We start from the raw sequence: 14,785 nt of genomic DNA, 5'->3' as shown, positions 1-14,785 counted from the left end.
GCCTCCAAGAGCTACCTCCGAATCCAAGGCACCTTCCTTTCTGCCTCAAGACCGCTTACTTTCCTGGTAACCTAATTAAGATTCCTGGGGAACCAAGCCAACGCCACTCGCTTCTCCTCCGTTCTCCCCAGGTTTTTACTTGGAAGGCAGATGTTTACATTTGCAGATGGGAGCTCATCGCAGGCCCCACCCCAGCAAAGAGAAAAAGCGAGCCCCTCTCCCGGCCCCTTATCCGCCTTTCCAAGTCTGGGATCCCTGGGGGCGGGTGACGCGAGAGCCCCCGCCCTCGCCCTCGCCCTCGCCCTCGCCCTGCCCGGCACCTGGTGCGGCAAACTCCCCCACCCGTCTCTTTGCCCCACCCTTGGTGATTCAGAGCGCCAGCCCCGCCCAGGCTCTAATTTAACTCGCCCGGCGGAACCGTCGGGCGCTGCTGCTACTTACGGCTCCTTGCTGGAGCCGCTTGGACTCGCTCCGGGTCCCCGTCCCCGCGCGCCATGGGTCCCGCGCGGCGGAGCGTCCCCGCAGCGCTGCGCTTCCTGGGCGGGCTGAGCGTGCCGCTGCTGCTGCTGCTGCTGCTGTGCCCACCCGCCGCGCAGGGTGAGCGGGGGGACCCGGGTGGGGGGGCAGCCCCCCTGGGTGAACCCTTAGTCCGCGTGGGAGGGGCTGGATCCGTCTCCGCGGAGACCGGGAAGTCTGGGGACCCGGGGGAGGTGAGGAATGCGGGCACGGGTAATTGTTCCCGTAATCCTCTACCCTTGAGGCTCAGAGCTCCCACTAGCACGACCCGTTGGGGACCGGGAGAGGATCGCCGCTGCTAAAATGCAAGTTTTGGGGTCTTGCGGTGCCGGCCCCCCAGCTCGCGTGGCTTTAGGAGTGAGGCGTGGACGGTTGAGGAAGCGCGGGCTGAGTCTGCGGCGCAGCGGAACACGGGGAACCCAAAGGGCAGGGCTCAAAGAGTGAATGCTCAGCCTCCCCTCCCCCCCAAAACATCTCTTTAAGGGTGGGTGGCCAAAGAGTTGACTACTCTCACCTCTTACACAGTTGGGTGCTACACGGGACGCTACAAGTTTGCGCGTCTTCTTTGGGTAGTAACGTCCGGAGGGGGCGTCCGTCTTCATTGTGCGCTTAGCAACTGTATGCGTGTTCTAAACCACTTTACAAACAAAAGAATGAAGGGAAGGGGTTCCTTCCTTATTTTAGCACTGAATTAATTGACAAGAATGGCAGCCTAGCAAGTTCCTGGATGGAACTTGGAAGTTCAGCGCTGGATGAAACTGTTACATGTGTATCAAAAGCCCTTGCCGCTTCCCTTACTCCTCTGGGAAAAGGTATGTTGCTGTGAATTGAAAAGTCTTAAGTGCTTTTTTTTTTTTTTTCTCCCTAGGTGACTGCAGCTTGCCCCCAGAGGTACCTAATGCCCACCCAACTCTGAGTGATCGTGATCTTAAGAGTTTTCCTGAAGGAACCACAGTAACATACAAATGTAATGAAGGCTTTGTAAAAGTCCCTGGCAAGCCAGACTCCGTGATCTGTCTCAGTAACAATCAATGGTCGGAGGTGGCAGCATTTTGTAACCGTAAGTTCTTAATTTTTTTGTATGTAAATTATGGGAATGGAATGTATCTTGTTAGTTTAATTTTATCCCTCTTCGCAGTGACTGGTAATTGATAGTTTTCAAGCATTATTAAACCCCAGGGTATAGCTGGCACTTTACCCTGCAGCTAATTGACTGTCATTACTTCCCAGAATAGGTCCTGCTTCTTCGTTAACAGGTTTGGGGTTTCTGTTGTTTTTTGTTTGTTTGTTTTGTTCTTTGTGGGTTTTTTTGTTTGTTTGTTTGTGTTTGTTGTTGTTTCCCCCTAATGCTGTACCTCCTGAAATAATAGAGAAAATAAACAATAGGTACAACATAGGAAGTAAATTATATATGTTTGGCAATCACCTTGAGACACATAACAGAGGTCTGTTTTCTTAAATTTCATTTTGGAAGGTAAGACTTAGCAAATACCACTCTGTGGTGGTGTTTTAAAAAGTTCTCTATTTTTACCTCCAAATCTATCATTAGAGGTATAGTCCTGCATTAGCTTTGACATATACAAGTAAACATAAAGGTAAGACTTGGTTCCTGGCTTTGGACAACCTGCAGTAATAGAAGGTAGGTAAATACAGAATCTGCCACAAGTGTTTTTTGCAACCAGGTGTGAAATCAGCTTTAACTTTTTGTTTTTACGTATTCATGATTTCAGAAGGCAGTGTGTTCAAGTAAGTAGGCCTTTGAGCATGTATCAAGTTTTAGAGTTTATAACCCTTCTACATATATTGAGTTGGGTGGGGACTCTTCCCCCCATTTTACAGCTGGAAAACAGTCCCCCAGAAGTGAGATAACTTCTTGAGATCAGCAGTTCTTATGCACGAGAGCCAGCGTCCGAACTTGAGCCTTTGGACTAGACATCCAATGTCCCTTCCACGATCCCATGCTTCTCCAAATTCACAATTGCCCAGACATTTACAGTTAATACTTTTATGTACATTATTGGCCCATCTGATCCTTGGCCTCCTGGGTTGTTAGGATTAAATGAGTTTTTACATGTATAAGACATTTAGAAGTATTCAACAAATATTAGCTATTATTGTCACTGGTATTGTCATTGTCCAGGACATTAGCCCAGGAGTCTGGAAATACTGGTTTTCATCTGATCTCCTCCCCATCCTCCATAGGGCAAATAAGCGTCAGTGCCAGAACTGTGCCAGCGATTTAAATGGGTTCTACTTCCTGCATTGTGGGCATAGTGATATCTACATACCCAATTTACTTCATAAGCATACGTGTGAATATGCTTGATGTGCTGTAAATGTCATAGTCATATTAATATGGTCAAATACGAAATATGTACAAAGAAGTACAGAAAAAGGCGTGATGTAAAGGATCAAATAATTCTGGATAATTAAACATAGATTATAAAACAAAGTGATGTTACCTATGTTGTTGCTTTTGTTAATACTTTCAGGTAGCTGCGATGTTCCACCCAGGCTACGTTTTGCATCGCTCAAGAGGTCTTTTAGCAAACAGAATTATTTCCCTGAGGGTTTCGTTGTGGAATACGATTGCCGTCCGGGCTACAGAAGGAACCAAACTCTCTCAGAGAAACTAACTTGCCTTCAGAATTTTACGTGGTCCACACCAGATGAATTTTGCAAAAGTGAGTATAATTTTACAGAGTATTCTCAATCATACGGTATTTGGGGAAATAGTACTTCTTCCTTCATTCATGCCAGAAGTCTACGTGTGCCTGTCATTATTTAGAATTTCTGGAAAGAACCATTAATTTTATTTTAAATTAGGCAAACTAAATACTCGTGAGATAGGAATATTAATTAACTCACACATTTCACATTTAATTAGTTTAAGGCCACCTCAGATGTAATGAGTGTATATTCTAAATATGTTATTTGAAACTTACCATATGAAAGCAGGGTATGAAACGTCTACGGATAAGAAGTGACAATGCATTTGCATAGATGTGCCTGATAATCTAATGAAAAAATAAATTTGTGCTCTCTTCTAGAAAAATCCTGTCCTACTCCTGGAGATATAGCACATGGTCATGTCAGTATAACAACTGACATATCATATGGTGCATCTATTTCCTTCTCATGTGACACAGGGTACGTTTGGGCATAGTTTGTATTTATACTCTATATTTAATTAGTGTGAAAACAGGAGGGAAGGTGTAAGTGTTTACATTTGTGGTCAGTGTTTATAAGCTAGTCCCCATAAAACGGGTCCCCTGCTCAAAGATCTTTTATCATGAGCTCATCACAGTTACGTGTAATAAAATGGGGCAAGAAAAGACAATTTCTTGTAACATCAAATTCCCTCAATTGCTAGATTTCAGTACGTCTATGATTCACTAGAACGTTTTAAATGTGATTGGCAAAGGAAGAAAAACATGTTTGCACTTGTAGAAATTAAGTCCTTCAATGGTTCAAAAGAAACCAGTCCTTGATTTGCCTAAATTTACCATATTTTCTTCTATATACAAATGGCCTGTTAGAAAGTATGATGTGTCAAAGACATTTATTCCTAGTGTGAAAATACCATTCTGCCCTGAGGTCTTTTCTAAGTCCCATATGTACAGAAGAGGAACTCACTCATTGAGTGTCATCGGTGTCTCAGACACTTCTGGAAACTTTATGTTCATTTTCTCATTGAATATCTGCACATTGAATTATGATATTTTACTCCATGTGTGTGTGTGTGTGTGTCCCTGCTCTTTAGAAAATAAAAATACCAGCATCACTTGTCTCCTGTACGAAACAGAGACGTTTGGATCATTAATATGATTAATATCAAATCTGGGGAGTACTTTGAATTTTTTTTTTTTTTTAACGTTTTATTTATTTTTGAGACAGAGAGAGACAGAGCATGAACGGGGGAGGGGCAGAGAGAGAGGGAGACACAGAATCCGAAGCAGGCTCCAGGCTCTGAGCCATCAGCCCAGAGCCCGACGTGGGGCTCGAACTCACGGACCGCGAGATCGTGACCTGAGCCGAAGTCGGACGCTTAACCGACTGAGCCACCCAGGCGCCCCTCTGGGGAGTACTTTGAACCCTTAAAATATGTTCTGTTATTCTGTGAACGCCTTATTGATCGTTTAGCATTCAGAAATATAAAATATCCAAACATCTGTATCACTGTAAAATGTTTCAAAACACTTTCATGTTCTCTCACACGGACTCCACCCAAATCAAAAATGTTTTGCCTGTCTCCTACCTTTTTTTCGTTTGGATATCACCTTTTTAAAAGTAAATTTTTCTTTTCCTTTACACTGCCATGTAAACTTTGATCAACTATTGTCTCGTCTCCATCTACGGGGATAGTAAATATTTTAAGGTGATAATTCTGGAGAATTTAAACGAAGCCACACACGTGTGGATGAGACCTAACTTTTCTCTCCATTCATTGTTTTAGGTATAGGCTAGTAGGTGCAACTTCTAGTTACTGTTCCCTTGTAGACCAGGGTGTGGAGTGGAGTGACCCGTTGCCAAAATGCGAAGGTAAGACTGAAAAAAACCTAAGTGCTCTGGTGGTAAGGCTGAATAATCAGTGGTAAATTACGCTCTTATTTCTTTAAGTTTGTTTATTTATTTTTGAGAGAGACGAAGACAGCGCAAGTGGTGGGGGTGGGGTGGGCAGAGAGAGGGGGAGAGGGAGAATCCCAAGCAGCTCTGTGTTGTCAGCGCAGAGTTGGATGCGGGGCTTGAACTCATGAAACTGGAAGATCATGACCGGAGCCGAAACCAAGAGTCGGTGCTTAACCGACTAAGCCACCCAGGCGCCCCTGCGTTACTTCCTCTCATTAAGAATTATCCACAGTGTGTATTTGTAGTACCCTCACTTTCCAATGTAGGAATGTCTTAGCTACTTTATCGGTAATGTTTCTTACTTTATTAGTTATGGAGATAAAGGATTAAAAACTCAACAAACTCCAAAACACACACACACACACACACACACACAAAAGCCAACAAACTGAGATATGTATTGTGCTCAGTCGTACATTATCCTACCTTTCCTTCTAACAATCAAGCAAAATAGATACAGAGCTTTTTTTTTTCCCCCACAATTTTTAATTTTATGGGTTAAAATACTTTTTATCAGAGAATCTATATGATCTGACCCTACATCCCAACATAAGTGGCAAGAGAAGGCATTTAACCCAGACTTCTGGATTCAAATCCATTATTTTTCTAAAACCCAGTGTTGTCTATCTGCCTCTTGTGGGATTATGAGTTGAGCTAATTATCAATAAATGTTTTCATGTGTGATTTATTTTTCATCATTAGAGAAATAAGGTTATACAATATAGAAGAAATATGACTTCTGCACTTGAGGATCTTATCTGCTAAAAGGGAGGTAGGGCACAGAAATAATATCATAAATACATGTATCAAGCCAAATTTATATCCACTCTAGACATAGGTCTCCTGAAAATTGAGAGGGGTAACGTCCATGGAACATATTTCTTTTTTCTTCTTAAGAAAAAATGTAGCATTTAAAAATGTAGACTTGAGGGCTACCCGGGTGGGTGCAGTTGGCTGAGTTCTGGCTCTTGACTTTGGCTCAGGTCATGATCTCACGGTTCGTGAGATTGAGCCCCACATCGGGCTGCATGCTAACAGTGCACAGCCTGCTTGGGATTCTCTTTCTGCCTCTCTCTCTGCCTTTCTCTCTGTCTCTTCTCTGTCTCTGTCTCATTCTCTCTCTGTCTCTCTCTTTCAAAAATAAATAAACATTTCTTAAAAACTTTAAAAATGTAGGCTTTATTTCTCCCATCTTTGCTGAAATCATTGCTAAGTTCAAGTTCTTGGTGTTATTAGGAGCAGGAAACTGGAATAGACTTAGCGTAATTTGTCCAGCACGTATTGATGGGCACACTGTAGTAGGCAATGTGTGGGGTCAGTTGATATGAAGACAAATAAATTGAAGCCTTGCCAACCAAGAGCTTACAGGAGTAAGCTGATCACACCCACACCCTCCTTGCGCTCACTCCACCCTCCTCTCTCTGCTACATCTTTGTCTCGTTGTTATTACTTCGAAAATTTTAGCATTACTGCCCCCCACCATCTTTCCCATTTCCACCATCCAGCCGGGGATGTTGTACATGATACTAGAGTAAGTCTGGACGGCAAAGAGGAACCAGACTGTATTTTTTTCCCGACACAGACAACTTGTCCAGGAGTCTGGACAAGCAGTCTCCCAGTCTGAGGCCGCAATCTTCACAAGCAACCGCTGTCAGGAACTTCACAGACATGTGGACACCAAGCACGTAACCCAGCACAGTAGAGCTTCTGCACTGCAAACACACTTTCTCTTCATGTTTGGCCGGGGCTGGGCCACAGTCCTACTCCCTGTCTGGTAACTTGAACTCCATTTTCCTCTTTGACCGGGGTTCCTGTTTTCCTCTTTGATTGTTCTATCCATTTCGCAGTTCAGCAACCACGGACACCTGTGTCTTGCAAAACAGGAGCCCTTTTTCCTAAAACAAACCTGTGCCTTCAGCCATCCCGATAAAGCCCAGTTCTTTTAGGCTCTGATTCTGATTTTCCACGTGACTTAATTTTTCTGTTTGGACAATGCCAAAGGATGAAGTGGAAAATACACATTCTTAAACAGTGAGCTGCCTCACCTTAAGTACACAGCCGTGGCCTCTGGACACACCAGAGTGCTTTAATGTCAGCGTGTAGACTGAGGAAGGAAAGAAAAGGTTAAGGTCAAGATGTGCCCTTGGTTATACATCAAACTTAGGTAGTGCTTGGTCCTTTCTGAATGAAGCTTCAATGTCAGAAGGATCTGTTTTCTTACTTTCTCCCAATGTTTTCTTTTCTTTTTAAAAAAAAAAATTTTTTTATTGTTTATTTATTTCTGAGAGTGAAGGAGAGAGAGAGAGAGAGAGAGACAGAGTGTGAGCAGGGGAGGTGCAGAGAGAGAGAGGGAGACACAGATTCCGAAGCAGGCTCCAGGCTCTGAGCTGACAGCTCAGAGCCCGACGTGGGGCTCAAACCCAAGGACCGCAAGACCATGACCTGAGCAGAAGTCGGACGCTCAACCGACTGAGCCACCCGGGTGCCCCTCCCAATGTTTCCTTTTTTCGGAAGTACCTTTAGTGAACTGCTATCCCCTGCAATCCTGGAATATATCTGTCTAATATCTGCCGTCCCAGACCCATCCCATTATCTTCACCTCCCACTTCTAATCACTAAATCGTTTTGCTTTATCTCCTTAATATACTTCCAAACCTGTGTCTTATCCTCCATCTGTATGACTTCTATGTGGTTGATTATCCTTCATCTGGACTCTTGCAGTAAGGGCCACTCCTAACATTTTCAAGGGCCCAGAGCAAATCTAAAGGGAGGTTCGTGACCTAAGACCCAATCTGTCTCAAATAGATATCCCCTTCTGTTGCTGTGAGAAGTCTCTGATGCCTGTCAATGGACCACTCGGCCCACACACCCAAGCCATGCGCCCTGTGACCTTTTTTTCCCACTCCACTGAACTTTGGGCTGCAGATGTACACATCGACAGTATAGACCATTCTCAACAATCGGGACCATGTGATTGCTTCCACAGCATATATACTAAAATTGGGACGATACAGAGATTAGCGTGGCCCTTGCTCAAGGATGACACACAAATTTGTGAAGTGTTCCATATTAAAAAAAAAAAAAAAAAGAATACAGACCAGGAGAAGGGACCTTTCAGGCCCTGCAAAGGGTGCTGGCACAGGGAATTCTGGGCCAGTTCCTAGAGCGTGATTTACAGCGGGAGTGGAGGGGGAGCTCGCAGTGAGCACGCCTTCGTGCCCTGCAGATATCCCACCCGGTAGGGAGAGGCACAGTCAGAGGAGGGCCACAGCGTGGCATTTTAAAGTGTGGGAGCCAGGGGCGTCTGGGTGGCTCACTTGGTTCAGCATTGAACTTCGGCTCAGGTCATGATCTCGCGGTTCGTGAGTTTGAGCCCCACATCTGTGCTGATGGTGCAGGGCCTGCTTGGGAGTCTCTCTCTCTCTCTCTCTCTCTCTCTCTCTCCCCCTGCCTCTCTCTCTGCCCCTCCCCACCCCATCTATCTCAAAATAAATAAAACTTAAAAAGAAAATAAAGTGTGGGAGCTAGGGCAAGAGTCCCCACTTGCCTGAGCTCAAAAGTGACACTGTTCGCAATGACCCCATCCTCTATTCTTGTAATATTTCATCCACACGCTACCCAGAGTGATGCATCTGAAACACAAATGTGTCTCATCATTTCCTTCTTAAAGCTGATCCTTGTCTCCTCGTCACTTACAACGTCCAGACTCCTTGGTGAAGCATACAAGGCTAGCCGTGGCCTTCCTACTTCGTGCTTATGTCTTGCCCTCATACTTCACGCTGTACCCACGCTCACTGCCCTCCCGCTTTCCTTCTGTGACTGCCTCTGCCTGGAGTGTCCTTTGGCCCCTTCAATTGCTGGACTTCTCTTCTTTTTCTTATTGAGGGTTTGCTTTGATAGTCCTTCTAGAAGTTTCTCCTGACCTTCCAGCTGGTTAACTGTCCTTCTTCTCTCTTTCCACACCACGGAACACACTTCTGCCGAAAGTCTCCCTATCTCATGTTAAAATTAAAATCGTTTGTATTTAATTAAAGATTAAATTAAAATCTTTTTTGTCACTCTGCTTGAAGACCCAGGACTTAGTATCTTCTTTAGTTTTGCAATTCTGTTTCTAGAACAATGCCTGGTATGCATTAGGCACTCGGAAAATATCTGAACTGTATCGATGGTGATATGTGTTGTTATCAGACACCCAAGCCCAGAGCAAAGTAGACTAACTTGTTTTTGCTTCTTGCTTTGATCGATGGCCTAAAAGTAATTTATAAATTTTCTAGTATTCTCTGGTTACTTAAGGCCGCTCGACGTAACGTAATTTGATGTATACAGGTGATCAAATTGCTTTCCTAATTCAAGGAAAAAAAAATAACAAACAACGTCATGGCTCTAGAGAATGTGGAACCATTGCATTGTTTTTTTAATCAGGGCAACTTCTAGAGAGAGGTCTCTTTTTATAGTATAACCAGAGAGACCCTGCTTGTATTTGTTTGACATATTCCGCTGCTCAATAAATTTACATGAAGTAAAAGGCTGTGAGTCAATACATGCTTAAAAAAATTTATCCTAAAGGTTAAAATGTAATCCTGACATTTAAGGTATTTTGCTCTGTCAAAATGATCTATTCGTATTTCCCAAGTATGCCACTTAACTTCTTTATTTTTTTTAAGGTTTATTCATTTTTCAGAGACAGACAGAGCGTGAGTGGGGGAGGGGCAAAGAGAGAGGGAGACACAGAACCTGAAACAAGTTCCAGGCTCTGAGCTGTCAGCACAGAGCCCATTGCAGGGCTCAAACTCACAGACCATGAGATCATGACCTGAGCTGAAGTCTCAAAAGCTCAACCGACTGAGCCACCCAGGCACCCCGCCACTTGACTTCTAAGCTCCTTTCCTTTAGCATCATTTTTCCCTGGAATAAAGAGCAATGCCCTCTTCTCTGCTGTCTTTGCAGAAGGGTACATCTCAGTATTAAATTCAAGTTCCATTTCCTCCTTAAAATCTCTGTCCTGCTTTCACTTCTGAACTCTGGCAGTATTTACTTTTTTCTAGCACAATTTGATCTGGAATAGGTACAAACTTTATTGTAATTTTTGCTTTACTTATATGTTCTAAATCTTATTTCTTTTTTTTTAAAAATATATTTTGAGAGAGAGAGAGAGCAGGGAAGGGGTTTGAGACAAGGGCAGAGAGAGAGAGAGAATCCCAAACAGGCTCCATGCTATCAGACCAGAGCCTGATGCAGAGCGAGATCCCACAGACTGTGAGATCATGACCTGAGCCAAGATCAGGAGTCAGATGCTTAAATGCCTAAGCCATTTCTTATTCTAAATCTTATTTCTTATTTCTAAATTCTTATTTCTATTCTATTCTATTTCTTATTTCTTATTTCTAAATCTTATTTCTATACATTGGTCTCAAAGTTAGCATTCATGTTTTACAACATTTGCATCCAAAGCTCCAAATATATTCTCGTTACTTAATATGTATTTATAAGCATCCCTTGTTGATAATGCTGAATTTAGAGAAATGGTAGATTTTTAATTCTTTAAAATAATTTAACATATCTTAGTCTTATGTAAAAATACCTTGGCAGTTTTATTAATTTAAAATATGTTGGAATTTTTTAAAGAAATTGTTTGTCCAGAACCACAAGAAATTAGCAATGGAAGCATTCAAAATCCACGGAAAACCTATGTCTATCAACAGTCTGTAAAATATCAGTGTAATCAAGGCTTTACCCTGATCGGAGAGAACTCTATTTATTGTACTGTCAAAGATGACCAAGGAGAATGGAGTGGCCTGCCCCCTGAATGCAAAGGTAATCAGTTTGCATAGTTATGTTTTTGTTTTATTTTTACCTTTAGGACTATATGTGGGCTACAGAGATTCCATGAACCCCCTGAGAAATGAATGTACGATGTTGTACATGTGCATATCTGCATTTTTCTGGGGGACACAGTTTTTTATCAGATCCTCAGAAGAGTCTATGGGTTCCAAGAAAGAAAGAACCACTGATATGGAGAACATATGATTATGTATAAATAAATACATACATATACACACACAGCATATACAAATACACACGTGCACACACACACACACACACACCGTAATGTCTCATAGCTATAGTGAATTAGCTTAAGTTTGCTACTTCTTACCACATTACTTTCAATGAGTTAATATTAATACAAAGGTCCGTAGGGTGGCTTATTTTATTCAGTTAAGAGGGAAAGTTAGACTTAACTGAGGGATCTAGATAGTAGTCCCAGTAGGTGGTATTTGTTTTAGCAATGTCCTGTTTGAATGCCGGTATAACTCAAGCAAATGCTACTTTTATAATTACACTTGGAATTGCATTGGCATGGATTTTTAAATATCAGTGTTTGTGAAAAGTAGGTTTGTGTGATAAACGGTGTACATTAACAGAGCAGTAATATTAAAACCATGCAGACTAGTATAAAATGAGAAGTAAACCCTCAGAAGTGACCGCGGTTCACAAATTTTCGTGTTCGATTCTAGAAAATAAACATACACACGCATATTTATTTTTTTACAACATTTGTTTTTTAATCATAGCTGTTGTATGGATGTATCATTTATTTAACCTGTTGAGGGGAATTTAGTTTTTGATTCTAGTTTGCTTCGTGAATTATTATGACAAAAGATGCTGCAAGGAATATTATACATCTGGAATTGCACGTGTGGGCAAGTACATTTTGTACAATAAATTCCTTGCAGTGTAATTACTGAAGCAAAGGTATACGCACTTGAACTTTTGATAGATGTTATCAACACTGTTTCCAAAGAAAATGTAGCAATTCACTCTCCTACCCATATCGCATCATTTTGCTGGTTCTCTGCACAGTTAATGAGCACGGTTATTATGATGTGGAGATGTGACAATGTAAGCAGTGAACATTTCATTTTATTGTTTGAGTTAATTTAATTATGGGTGAGGTGTGATATGTGGTTTTTTTTTCCCCCTTAATCTATTTGACACATGTCATATTTACCCTGCTTTATTAAATCATCAGTTATTTAGAGCTTACAACTCTAGGATAGTGCCCAAGTAGGCCATGGTAGGCTAATGTTTCTATTACAATAACTGCCAAATCTGGATCCATTTTTTTAAGTCATATTTTTTCAATTCATTTTTATTTTTTGAGAGAGAGAGAGAGAGAGAGAAAGAGAGCAGGGGAGGGGCAGAAAGAGAGAGAGGAGGAGAGAGAATCCCAAGCAGGCTGCACACCAAGAGCACAGAGCCTGATGCGGGGCTCGAACTCATGAACCGTGAGATCATGACCTGAGCTGAAATTCGAGAGTTGGCCACTTAACCGATTGAGCCACCTAGACGCCCCCTTTTAAGTCATATTTTTAAAGGCATAAGTTACAGGTCCTGGGAACAAGGAGGACTGCATGAACTCGAATTCCTGGGGGTGGCGAGTGAAGGCAAGATGTTCTGAGGTACACCTGTTCTGGGGATTCGTCGCAACTCACATAAAAAAACCACCGCCAGGAAAGAGAGAAGTGGGCAAAGCTTTTATTTATTTATTTTTAAATTATTTTTTAATGTTTACTTATTTTTGAGAGAGAGAGAGAGAGACCAAGCATGAGCAGGGAAAGGGCAAAGAGAGAGGGAGGCACAGAATCCGAAGCAGGCTCCGGGCTCTGAGTTGTCAGCCCAGCGTGGTTTGAACCTACAAACCGCGAGATCATGACCTGAGCCCAAGTTGAACGCTTAACCGACTGAGCTACGCAGGTGCCCCAAGAAATGGGCAAAGCTTTTAATGGTTCTGGTGGGGTAGGAAAATACACGGAAAATTGAGGTTCTCACATGCAGTGTTGGTTTCTCCAAAAGGTCATTTGGTGATTTCTGGGCTGCAGGGGAGACTGGGGTGTCAGACCCAGAGCTTCCAAAGTACAAAATGAAATTCCTCAGATCTTAATGGTATTTGAGCAATGAATACCTATCTGAGGAAGAAGCTTGGATCAAGCACACAGCCAGTCTCCCCCTTAAGATATTTGTGACCATTTTGAAGCTGTGTGGGGAAGGAGGCTGGATTGTTGGGCTGGGGACTCTGAAGGACAGACCTGGGATCCCCCACAGTTTCCCAGGGATGAGGAAACAAAGATCTTCCAGGTTGTCCAGGAAAAGCCCACAGGGGCCATCCCCAAGGATCGGAGGCATTGGTAGAATAGACTGAGTCTTACTAAGACTGAGACCCATCTCAGTTCCTCATGGGCTGAGGAGGTGATCACCTCCATTGCCAGTCTGCCTATCAGAAAAGGGGACCTGTCTTTGGAAGATCATAGCTTCTGAATGTTTTAGATACAAATATCTATAATACAATAAAAAAGTTATTAGGCATGGCGAGAAGCAAGAAATTATAACCAAACCAGGGAGAAATAAGTCCAGAGGAAGGAGATCTAGATAATTGAGTTAGCAGGCAAGGACTTTAAAATAAGTGACTAATATGTTTAAGTTATTAAAGGAAAAGATAAATAGAGAATTTCAACAAAGAACTGGAGTCTGTAAAAATGGAGTAGACTTTCTACAGCTGAAAAATACAAAATCCGAAATGAAGAGCATGATAGATAGGTTTCACAGTGATTTGGACACAGCAGGAAGCAGTGTTAGGAACAGGAAGGAAGATTCATTAATAATGCCCAGAAGCACAAAGAGGGGGAAAAATGTAAAATAAAGATACAACTTTAGGAGATATTTGAGACATGTGAAACTGTTCTAACCTATGTTAGCTAAGGAGGAGAGACAGAGAAGGAGATAAATAGGAATAGAAATATTCAGAGAAATGACACACTGTTCCAAAACTGATGAAATACATCAACATATTGCAAAAGTTCTCCGGACTCTAAACAGAACAAAAATAAATCCATTTCCAGGCATCTCATAGCAAAAATTTTGGAAACTTAAAATAAAGATAAAAGTACCAAGAGACAAAGAGACACATTATCTTCAAAGGAGCGACAACTGATCACGGACTTCTCGACAAAAATTATGGAAACCAAAGACAACAAGAAGAAATCCTTCAAGTAAAGGAGAACTGCTCACCCTGGGCTCTTTCCCTGGTGAATACATCCTTTAAGACTGAATGCAAAACGATATGTTCTCCTATGAAAACCAAGGGAACCTGTCCCCAGCAGACCGGACCTGCACAGAATGACACAGTAAAACTAGTCCTTCAAGCAGAGTGAAAATAATCCCAAGTAAAACAGGAAAATGCAAAAGGAAATGAAGAACGCTACCAAGATTATATACACGACCATGGACTCTACAAAACAGTCAACGTAGTGCCTCCTGGGATGTGACACAGAAGGAGGCAAATTGAATTCAGATGTTACAAGGTTCTGGCAATACTAAAAAGTGGTAAAGATGTTAATTTGCATAATTTACCTCTAGTTTAATACATGCCATGCTTTCTAGGGCCATCATGAAAATAATAGTGACAGAATGTAGAAATCATAAGCTAATAAGGGAATGTTAATGAATGGTTCTTCCAAAAGGAAACAAGAGAGGAAGAGAAACATAAAATAGATGGGTGGAATGGCAAACTAAGAGTAAGGTGTTTGATATAAACCCAACTGTATCAGTAATTATACTAAGTGTAATTTAAGTAAGATTGCCA

General features: G+C 42.2%; 1 protein-coding gene and 1 pseudogene across 8 annotated transcripts in view; both read left to right on the top strand.

Annotated features, from left to right (window-relative positions):
* Window positions 1-396: 396 nt before the first annotated feature.
* Window positions 397-14,785, top strand: part of CD55 (CD55 molecule (Cromer blood group)) — a 49,140-nt gene continuing 34,751 nt past the window's right edge. For 3 of the 8 annotated variants that reach the window (XM_042976907.1, XM_042976904.1, XM_042976906.1), the window contains exons 1-6: window positions 399-597; window positions 1,385-1,576; window positions 3,009-3,200; window positions 3,567-3,666; window positions 4,973-5,058; window positions 10,771-10,959. In XM_042976907.1, the coding sequence (XP_042832841.1) occupies window positions 495-597; window positions 1,385-1,576; window positions 3,009-3,200; window positions 3,567-3,666; window positions 4,973-5,058; window positions 10,771-10,959 (862 nt within the window). In that variant the 5' untranslated portion in view covers window positions 399-494. Of the gene's footprint in view, window positions 598-1,192; window positions 1,286-1,384; window positions 1,577-3,008; window positions 3,201-3,566; window positions 3,667-4,972; window positions 5,059-10,770; window positions 10,960-14,785 lie in introns of those variants that run through there. The other 5 variants (XM_042976902.1, XR_006214219.1, XM_042976908.1 and 2 more) reach the window with 5 other exon arrangements.
* Window positions 8,120-8,219, top strand: LOC122236095 (annotated as a pseudogene).

This window comes from Panthera tigris, chromosome F3, assembly GCF_018350195.1.
Source record: "Panthera tigris isolate Pti1 chromosome F3, P.tigris_Pti1_mat1.1, whole genome shotgun sequence".
NCBI lineage: Eukaryota > Metazoa > Chordata > Mammalia > Carnivora > Felidae > Panthera > Panthera tigris.
This window is presented reverse-complemented; position numbering and strand designations above follow the sequence as displayed.